General features: G+C 35.0%; 1 protein-coding gene across 1 annotated transcript in view; it reads left to right on the forward strand.

Annotated features, from left to right (window-relative positions):
* RTTN (rotatin) overlaps window positions 1–10,621 on the forward strand; it is a gene marked incomplete at its 5' end in the record, with an annotated part of 78,598 nt that overhangs the window by 35,599 nt on the left and 32,378 nt on the right. The window contains 6 exons of the mRNA XM_009867785.1: window positions 335–554; window positions 2,559–2,687; window positions 4,184–4,291; window positions 4,944–5,102; window positions 6,436–6,507; window positions 9,548–9,740. Of these exons, the coding sequence (XP_009866087.1) occupies window positions 335–554; window positions 2,559–2,687; window positions 4,184–4,291; window positions 4,944–5,102; window positions 6,436–6,507; window positions 9,548–9,740 (881 nt within the window). The remainder of the gene's footprint in view (window positions 1–334; window positions 555–2,558; window positions 2,688–4,183; window positions 4,292–4,943; window positions 5,103–6,435; window positions 6,508–9,547; window positions 9,741–10,621) is intronic.

The following is a 10,621-nucleotide window of genomic DNA, read 5'->3' on the forward strand; positions in this document are numbered from 1 at the left end:
GAAATATTTTTAAACTTGTCTGTTGAACCGTAACAAACCTAAGCATAGCTACTAATCTTTGCAACTCTTCTTATGTGCACAGTCTTCAATCTCTTGCTCTTTATTTAACATGCTCCTTAATAATTAGTTAGATCTAATTTGTCCTATTTTGTTTAAGCAGCCCTATTATAATCAGATGCAACGTTATGCTTTCAGAACCTGACTGAAGCTAGAAATGCCAGATATAATTACATAGACTAACAGTAAAAAGAATGAGACATTTGCCTGTTGTGAAATGATTCCTTATAATAGCTTCATGTTGACTTTTTTTTTTTTTTTTTTGCAATTAAACCAGAGAGGCCTTAGAACTTGCTGGCTCCTTCAGAACTGAGCTAGCTCTGAAGCTGCTACAGTGCTTAAGACTGACAAATGCTCCGCATTTTTACGGACTTCCTTCACTGGAGAGAACATTACGAGGAATGGTTCATGTTACTGCGCTTCCAGGCTGGAGTACCTACTCAGCTGCTGTTGAACCTGTCACAATTTGTAAGAAATATTTAACAGGTCTTCTTGAGGTAAGTAGCTGATATTATAACTTAGCTTTTGGTTTGAATGCTTGTAAATAACTGTGTAACTAATGACACAAGAATTTTTAGGATGTGCATTCAGTGAGTATTATCACTAGGAGTAGGTGTGGGAAAGGTGCTTTTTTCTGTTAAGTAAGTAGCCAAAATCTGGAGACTAGATTGAGTGGTGTGTATCTGTACTTATGATGATAGATTGTATTTTGTGTGTCTTCATTCCTAATTTAAGAGGTAATAGAAAGTGACTGTAGTTTAAGCAAGATGTAGATGTGTGGTGTTTGGTTTTTGGATGTTTTTAAAATTTTTTTAATAGCTGAAACTTAGAGGAAACATCCAAGATCTTTTCCCAAAGGCAAAATCCGTGGAAGAGGGGAACAGTAATTTGTTAGGCAGGTAGTTAACACTGAAAAAGCAGAAAAGAGTTAATTCAAGATGATGCGGTTGTTGGGAAGCCAAAATTTCATTCTTGTTTGTAGTGTTCTTATTTATTTGCTAAGTTCATGGATGTGGTAGGCAATTATATTTTAGTCCTAAAATTACATCTTTTGAAAACTGCAGCCTCCTTAAACATGTAGAAAAAACATAGATCTGGCTGTCTGATTATTTTATTAGTATTTGGTAAGTTTAGAATCATAGAATCACAGAATGTTAGGGGTTGGAAGGGACCTCTAGATATCATCTAGTCCAACGCCCCTGCCAGAGCAGGATCCCCTGGGCAGCCACACAGGAATGCATCCAGGCAGGTTTTGAAAGTCTCCAGAGAAGGAGACTCCACAACCTCCCTGGGCAGCCTGTGCCAGTGCTCTGTTACCCTCACAGTAAAGAAGTTTCTCCTCATGTTGAGGTGGAACTTCTTATGCTCTAACTTAAGCCCATTATTTCTTGTCTAGAAGTTTGTTGTTAGAGGCTTGAAAAAGTCTTAATTTATTTGTGATTCTGAGTGATGTGAATAGCAACCAGATAAGTGTCAGGAAAGTTTTTCTTCGTACTGATGATAATCATATTTGTGATGAAAAAAAGGTGCAGTCTTTCAGAGGGAAATCCTAATTCACCAAGATTTCTTGAGTAGAAAATAAGTATTTTAAAACTATTTGTTAAATAAGTTCTGCAATTTGCAAACTAGGCTATAAATTACACCAAGTTGGTGGAAGATGTTGTGTGACAGAACCATAATAAGTATTACGGTATGAAATCAATTGGTAATACGTAAGCTCGATGTGCAGAAGGATTATGCAGTTTTACTTGGCCTAAATATGAAAGTAAATAAAAGTTTCTTTTGGGGGGGAGGGGTAAAGCACCTTTGAAAAGAATTCTTGTAGAGTGGGACACTGAAAGAAAGAATGGCCACAAAAATGGAGAGGTTTAAATTACCATGCTTTGGGAAGAAGAGTACATCAAGAACTGTAAGTCTTAAGATATAGGTTTTTTTAAAAATGGTTTTGTGCATGTTCAATTGAAAGTAGCATGCCTTGTTCTTTTAACAGGTATGGTTAGCTATTTGATCAGAGACAGTTTATGTAATGATCCAGTGACCTTTATTTCTGCTCATTTGAATTTGATACAGAAAACTCATATGTTCCAATTCAAATCACAATAAGAGATGTAAATGACCCAATTTTCTTGAACACAGAATTTTGAAAAGAAATTTCATTTTTAATTTCAAACATAGCACAACAGACTGGGTACAATAAATGGACTGTTTCCGTCAAAAACAAACTTTCAGATTTCTGTTCAATAGTGTCCTTATTGTTAAGCTCCACTGCATTCTTCATTTGAAGAAGGAAGTAAAAGCCATTGAACTTCAGAGATTTTACCATATTGGAAGCTGTTGCATGACTGAATGACTTGTAACTAAATAAATTGTGAAAACTCAGCTGAAAATCTGCCATCTGTTAATGAGTTTAACGTATGATTTGGTAGTGTGTGGGACACTTTGTACTCTGGCTTTGTAATGCTTACATTAAAGCTACCATGCCCATGGATCTCCACTCTTAGGTCATCTCATCGTTTTACGTTGAATGGGGAGGAAACGCTATGTCCTTCATGGGAAAAGGTGTTACAAAAAGCACAGTTCTTTGCTTGCTTCACTTATCTCATGAAATGATGGCTCAAGCCAAGGATATGGTGAGTGCAATACAGCTGTCCTCACCTTGTTATCTGTGAGGGCTGTGCGCAGACAGTTTTCGTATGTAGTGGTGGAGGATGTCTTATATTGCAACAGATAGTAAAGATGAAAAAATAAGTCGAGTCATCTCATTTGGTATGTAGTGTTGGATAAATGAATAGAATATAGCATACAAGAAAACTGAAGATTCAGTTTTAACCTTACTGAAATAATTTTGCAATAGGGAAATCATTCAGTATGATCGGGTACATATATTACTAGCAATAGCCATATACCTGCTTCTCAAAATTCACCGTCTATTTCTTCAGTACTGTACCCCTTCAAGGTATTAAGTACTGACAAATTTTAGTAGAATTGAAGGGTAACAAAGACTGCAGCTTCCAAAGATCATAAATGCTGGATGACTGAGTGGACTTCATTATTTTTTAATTATTATTTATTTATTTGACAGTGTGTATAGTAGCATAATTACCAGTGGCATTTTGCTATGGCTGTAAAACACAATCCTTGTGTACAACAGTATTACTGTCTAGAGTGTACTAATAAGTTTTCTTGAAGAAATTGTAAATTCTGGACATCACTGATGTGTGATCTAGTGTCAAATCTTTTGGAAAGAGAAATACAAAATTAGCTTTCTTTGTCTTGCATGCAGTATTATACAAGAGGTACCCTGTGTAACTGATTAAAAAAAATAAATTAGTGCTAACTTCAAATGCACAATCTAGCGACTTCAATCTAAAACTAGTTAAAACAAATTTTTTTTTGACTCCTTAGCAGTGTTATGAAACGGTATGGTGCTTCATTATTAGAAGAACCACCTGGTGAAGTCAGACATAAGATCTTTTAGCTTGTACCAAGGTGCAGAAGTGACATACAGACATTCATAGGAGTGCGTGAGCTGTAGAGCACATACTAAGGGTGTACGAGAAGTGCTGCAATGTTTTGTTTGTGCAGTGCGATGGTTAAGTAGAGCCCTTTGCAGTGTGGGGTGTTTTTTTTTCCAACCTGAACTAAAGAAATTAATTTGCAAAATCAAGTATGATTTCATGGAATTTGCAGCTAAGTAGTGTGTGGTAGCCTGCATGACTTGATTTAATAATGTGCAGGTGTATGAAGAAGACCAGTGAATTATAATCCAGTAAATAATTGCACATTCTTATTTGGTAGTTTTCTGCACATGTATAATGTAAGAGAAAAAGACAGATAATGTTAATAATAAGCAAAAATAAAAATAAATGTAAGGAGTAAATTTTGAATGGAAATAATTAAGCCAGTATTTCAAGTAAAATACTTATTCTCTAACTCTGCTGTCCTAATTCTATGAAGAAAACACAAATTTAATTCTATTCAGTAGGTGAAGTCAGTAGGTTAAATATGTGTTTGTAGAGACAGAATCAAAATCTTTTTCCTGGATTGTTGTGTGCATTTAAAGTGTTCCGAATGGCATTGAAAGAGTTGTAAAAAAAAAATTGTTAATTTTCTATTTTCTAATCAGGACTGGATAACACTTTGGGCTTTGCCTTATGATAACAATGAAGAGCAAATTGCTTCTCAGTTGGGTCTGGCATGGCTGGTTCCTTTATGGGTAGATAGAGACCCTGAGGTTAGTTAATATGATGTTGATATCTGATTTTCACCCTTAAGTACTGTAAAATTTTTGTTTCATTAATTTATTTAATGTTGGAACTAAGTTTTGCATTATGTAAAATGCTACTGTATACCTTAAATAACAGTAATAGTGAAGTAAATAACAGTAATAGTAAAGTTAGGGAGAATGTTTCCATATGAACATCTTTGGATAAATCCTTCTGTATGTCTTCTGTCTTTTATGCTTTCATTAGTCACTCATGGTCAGGATTCACAGGCAGTTTTCTTTGACATTGCTGTTGCTTAACTGTAAACCAGAAACATTTGCATGACCTACAAATTTGGAGCAAATGTATTTGATCAAATCTGTTAAATTATATGAATTTGCTAAATGGAACTATTTGTAAGTGGTAAAATGTGAAGAATATAGAAGACTGTCTTAGATTTTTGAATACTTAAGAATACTATTTCATTAATTCTGTCATTTTGACGTACATGTAATTGTGATTATGAGGACAGGACCGGAAAAATAAAGTAAAAAAAGAGGTTGTTACTTTTCAGATTATCCTCTTAAACTCCAGATTAAGTTGATACAATTTAATAATTTTAAAAATGTGTGGCAGAGTACTGTAAGAAATATCACTTTGTGTTGTTTTTGTATGTACTAGGTCAGATTTACAGCACTTGGAATAGGATCGGCTCTTACATCTCTTGAAATGGGATGTATTGCTTTAGCGGAAAGTTGCCAGAACATTTCAGGAGGGCTGTGGGGAACGGTGATAAACATCCTTCTGGACCAATCTGAATGTAGCATGGTACGCAGGGAGGTATGTTTCTTGTGTCCCTCTGCTGTCTTAGATTGTCAGAGTTTTTTTTCGGTAAGGATAAATGAGGTTTTTTTATTTTTTTTTAATTCTATATGTCTGTGCTCTGTTGATGCACACCTACTGCTTTAAAAGTTAAATTGCAATTTAAAGGAAATGTTTAGCTTCTTATTTAGAGCTACTCAAGAAGCAACAAGTAGAAACGATCTACACCATACAAATGAATGCATAAAAACTCCTAAGGCTTACTCAGGGCAGACAGGTTAGTTGGTAAAGCATAACAGATTAGCCCAGGTTTGACTGGCTCTTCTGTTCCATTTATGAACACTTTCGTACAAACTCATCACCTGATCTGTGGTAAATACCTCCTCATTGCAGACATGAAGTAATCTAATCTGCCTGGGCACTAAGGTTTATTTGTAAAAACTCAAAGTTTGTGCTCTGGTAGAGAAGCACATAGAACTATATAATACTAAAAGTATGTGCACGGATTTTGCCACTTTATCACCTCTAGCATTAAGGTTTTTCTTGTTTTCCAGTGACTAACAAATAACAACTGTGTAAAACAGTCAGTTAATTTCTTTCCCACTGTTCAGCTTATTACATACTTCAAAGTAATATTTTGAATTCATTTGTGCAAAAATGCTTTTGAAAATGTATGCTTCATCATTTTATTTAACTTCCAAAACATTTTAGTAGTCTCGTAAGAATAGTTATTGACAAAAGATTGACAAAATATAAAATAAGCAGTTTCAATCCACTCACATATAAATGTGATATGTGTGTAATATATGTTAGAAAAATACACATGCCATATATTTAGAAAGGAAAATATGTAGAACGTATGTGCCAGTCCCAATGTGTCCTCCCCGTTATCCCAATTATTTTACAGTAATTAAGAAATAATACATGAGAACAATAGAGTGAAGGGTCATAAGTAGTTATCCAGGTTTTTCTGCTCAAGGATTTTTTTCTCAGTGCTTCTTGTTACATAATGTTCATTCAACAGGACTGACTGTTCAGTCATCACTGGAACAGTGATGAAAGTATTTCATAAAAAGTAAATCTTTTTTCCTAGTGATTTCTATTCAGTCTTTTCCTGTTTATTTTTTTTTCTTACAAGCTTTTACTTGTCACTAATGACATCTGTCATAGTGAAGTTGGAGGGATTTTAGTTTATATCCTTCTAATTTTTCTTTTTTTCAGAGTGAATATGAAAATTCTTTGTGTTTCAACATACATCTAAAGCAATAGAGTAATACGTAGCTTGTGCTGTTCAATGTGATGTGGTTTTTTTGAGCTCTGATGGCAGTATGAATGGTTTCATTTCTTTCAGGCTGCTTTTATTCTACAAAATCTCCTTGTGATTCCAATTCCTACAGAAGACATGAAGGATTGTCTTTGGCAAGTAAGTGACTATTGCATTTGATGAGAAAGGTCGTAGTGTCACAGAGAGACATTATTTGACATAAAAACTTACATTGGTATACCTAGAAGATATAAATTTAATAAAATTATGTGTCTGAGGTAACATTTTTGGAAAGAGAAATATATGAATAGACAAACTTCTTCCAAATTTCCAGCAAGCTCAAGAAAAAACCCAAAGTTAGTTTGTATATATGTTGCGTTTTGTGAATGTAATATCTTTGGGTTGCTAAGAAACTTGCATACTAACACAGTATCATTAACGTTTTAGGATATAAATTGGACATTTATTTTACTCACACTTGGAATACAATGTGGTTTGAGAGGTATGAGGAAAAAGTAATTACAAGACTGATGTTTATAAAATGTTTTGAAAGAAATATGTAAGTGATGAGAAGCAACCCTTTCCAAAGAAAGATGAAGAAGGTTGCTGCCTAAGTCAGTTTAAATGATTCTTAAAAACCTAACTTCTTGGTCAAAGCAAGGTTGACGAGAGCAGGTTGCTTGGAGCTGTGTCCAGTCGAGTTTTGAATTTCTCAAAGGTTCAAGACTCCACAACCTCCCTGGGCAACCTGTTCTAATGTTTGACTACCCTTGCAGGGAAGAATTTGTTTTCTTAAGTTTTAAATAGAATTTTCATTCTTTCAGTTTTTACCCGCATTACCTATTGTCCTGTCACTGGAGACCAAACAGAGGAATCTGTCTCCCTTTACTTTCTCTCATGACATATTTATACAAACTGATCAGATCCACTGGTGACAAAAATTGAATCCAGCTGCAGAGTTCAGGATGGATTTCAGTGCAATTATTGGAAGCTTTGAGTCGATGTGATTCTTATTAAGACATTCAATTTCATGGATATTGCTCATCGCTTAATGCTGAAAGATATTATCAAACAATGCTTTATGGTAAATGGTAAATTAAAACTGTTGAAAAAGCAAACAACAATTAAAATTGTAAAATACCACCAGGATCAAATTCCGTATTTCAGAGTTAGTCTCTTTTTCCCTTGCACTCAATAAGATGGTTTGTCTGTTGACATTAATGCAAGCAATTTCAAAGGAGAGCTATTAAGTGGATCTTAGTGAATATCAGGAATACTGTACCATAGCCAAAGGAGAATCTCAGTGGTTTATCCTTTAGGCAAATAGGATTGGAAAAGGAAAGGTTGTGAGTAGAGTTTGTACATCAGTACCTTCACGAGAATACCTGTAGTGTTGCTGTTATCTAGTAGACGTGCTTTGTAATAGCTCGTTTTAGAATCATTGAATCATCAAATGCGTTGTGCTGGAAGGGGCCTTTAAAGGCCATCTAGTCCAACCCCCCTGCACTGAGCAGGGACATCTTTAACTGGATCAGGTTGCACAGAGCCCCATCCAGCCTGACCTGATTGCTTCCAGCGATGGGGCCTCCACCACCTCTCTGGGCAACCTGTTCAAGTGTTTCACCACCTTCGTAGTTTTGCTGTTACTTTAAAGGGTAGCATAGGAAATTTTTTATCATGAATAAAGTAAACCTGTGTATTCTCAGAGTACACCACCTTTTGTTATATGAATATTGCTGAGATCAGAGCACTTAATGTAATTCATGAATAACTCTTCCAGGAACCCTGTTGTACAATAAAATATCTGCCATAGCTTTTCAAACTGACAGTTATGAATAGTAAAACTGACTAAATTTAAAAAAAAAAATCCAAAGTATGCATTTGTCATAGTTGATAACACTGTCAGCAATATGCTTAGATTGTGTGAGCACGGTTTTATAGTTCATTATAAACAGTTTACATGAAATAGTATGTTCTTCGAATGGTTTGCCATATCTGATTCTCCACTAATGGGCATAAAAGGCAAATAGTGAAAATAGTCTGTTAATATATTACAGAAACAAAAAAGAGTGAGCAGTAGCCCTTCAAAACTCTGATTATAATTTACCCAGTAACACAAAAGAGTTTTACTGCTTCTGCTTAATCTGGTTTTTTGTTTATTTTATTTTCTTGGCAAATAAGCTTGTTTTCAGTGTAAATGGAGGGGTTGAGGTAGATCTAGAGCCTCCTCAGGACAAATAGTGTTTTTCAGATTGCTTTCTTACAGTTGATCTGCCTCTGCATTCTTTTGACTTCCAAAGAAGATTTCTAATTAGCACTGACAAATTTTCTTTTCTATAATTTTAACTAGTTTCTTTTTGAAGTACTGCAAGATGCCTCCTAAAACTGCCTTGAAGAATATAATTGGTTTGAATTTTTCTGTCTGGGTTCTTTTGCCAATTAACACTTCTAATTTTTATGGTCACTGTAAAACACGATATATTGTAGATTAGTAAAACTTCTTTTTTTCCCTCTGTTGACATAGAAAAGACTAGAGGAATATTGTAACAAAGGCAGCCAAAGCAAACTGTTTATTTGAAATAAAACTATGAAATCTTCTTTTCAGGTATAAATCCACTGGTCTAGGAAGCTTTTCCTTAAGCCAATATTTAAAAAGAAATGACTGAAAACCATTCTTCAAAGATAATTTCTTTCTTTTTATGCCCTGTTTCTAAATAAATCTTTTATCATAGTATATTGACATGGGTACTATACTTTAGAACAACATGACCTTTTCAGGATATTTACTCTTATCTTGGTAAACGTGCTCTTTTTCTGAAGAGAACTTCTGCATGGGCTGATATATTTGAGTAGAATTAAATGAAAAATTAAAGTCTTCTGATACATACACTGTCTCAAAGCCACTTAGTTATGCCTTTCCATGTCTTTCTACTTAGCTGTTAAGTTTTTCAGGAGCGAAATAGCAATGTCCATTTTGCTAAATCATTAGGTTTTGTAAATATTATGATTTAGCTCAGCCTTAATAAAATCTGCGTTTGATTTTTGGAATCTGTTAGTTACTGCCTGTAAATCAGCTATGTATACACACATGTACACAATAATTAGACTTAATTATTTTTTTTCTTTAGAAGAATCTTTTACGCATAATAAACTGTTAAAAAAAATTAAAAAAAAATGTTTGTGAATGTTGTGTCTTCAGGGACCCTGTGTACATGATGAAGAATCTGGCCTCTCTCAGACAGGAAAACCTGCACTAAAGGCGCTTTTGTATCACTGCCAGTTCTATGAGCAAGTGAATCAGATGGTGAAACACTGTTACCTGGGGTGTTATATGTTTGATTTGAATTCTTCCAAGGAAGACAACCTCATCGTAGAAAAAGGTGATATAACTGGTAAGTGATGTTAATGTAATCTTGTACTATTTAATACCTACTTAAATACTCTCTAGTTTTGAGTAACTTATCTCAAATAATTCTTACTGAAAATGAACATACAAGCCATGAACTTAAATATGTTGTTAAGCAAATACCGCTCTGAGGGTTTAAGAGCTCGATAAGTTACTAGCTCGGCTTATACCAGAAAAGCTCTATTACCTACATCTTGAAAAAGTTACAGATGGAAAAGATGTAATTAGTTCTGCAAGACCTTTTTTTTTTCAAAATGTTGAGAGTAAAGTACTTCAACAGTTGTGACTTCATGACAGACGAGCATAATGAATGTTTAGGAGAAAGAACTATGTAGATTGTTTCAACTTCTACTTTTCTTACTTCTGTTTCTTGATGTGTTCAACTTCTAAGATACATGAGGGCAGCTGGACTCTGAGATGCTGTCGCAGGTCAGGGCTGGGCCGGCCACTCAATGCGAACAGACGCTCTCTGACCTTGTCTTCCCCCTCCAAACGGAAAGGAAAAGGGAATGAGGCAGAGAGACTTATGGGTTAGGAAAGAAAAACTAGAGCAGCTTTAATGAAACATTAATAGAAATAATAGTGAAATGATAAAAATAAAGTACTATATAGAACTATATATATAAGCCCAATATTGTACCTGACTCACCTCCCCCCCCCTGCTTTAGCAATCACCACTGATGCTGCAGAGCAGGAGGCACTGGGGAAGCCCCAGGCTCAGCGGGAGCTGGATACAGGGAGCTGGATTTGGGAACTCAGGATCCGAATCAAATGGACACTGGCCATTCGTGATCACTCAATTTGTACTAAATATGACGTATATGGAATGGAATACTCTTGTTGGTCACCTGTCCTGTCTATTACCCC

The sequence above is a fragment of the Apaloderma vittatum genome, unplaced genomic scaffold (genome assembly GCF_000703405.1).
Source record: "Apaloderma vittatum isolate BGI_N311 unplaced genomic scaffold, ASM70340v1 scaffold14, whole genome shotgun sequence".
Lineage (NCBI taxonomy): Eukaryota > Metazoa > Chordata > Aves > Trogoniformes > Trogonidae > Apaloderma > Apaloderma vittatum.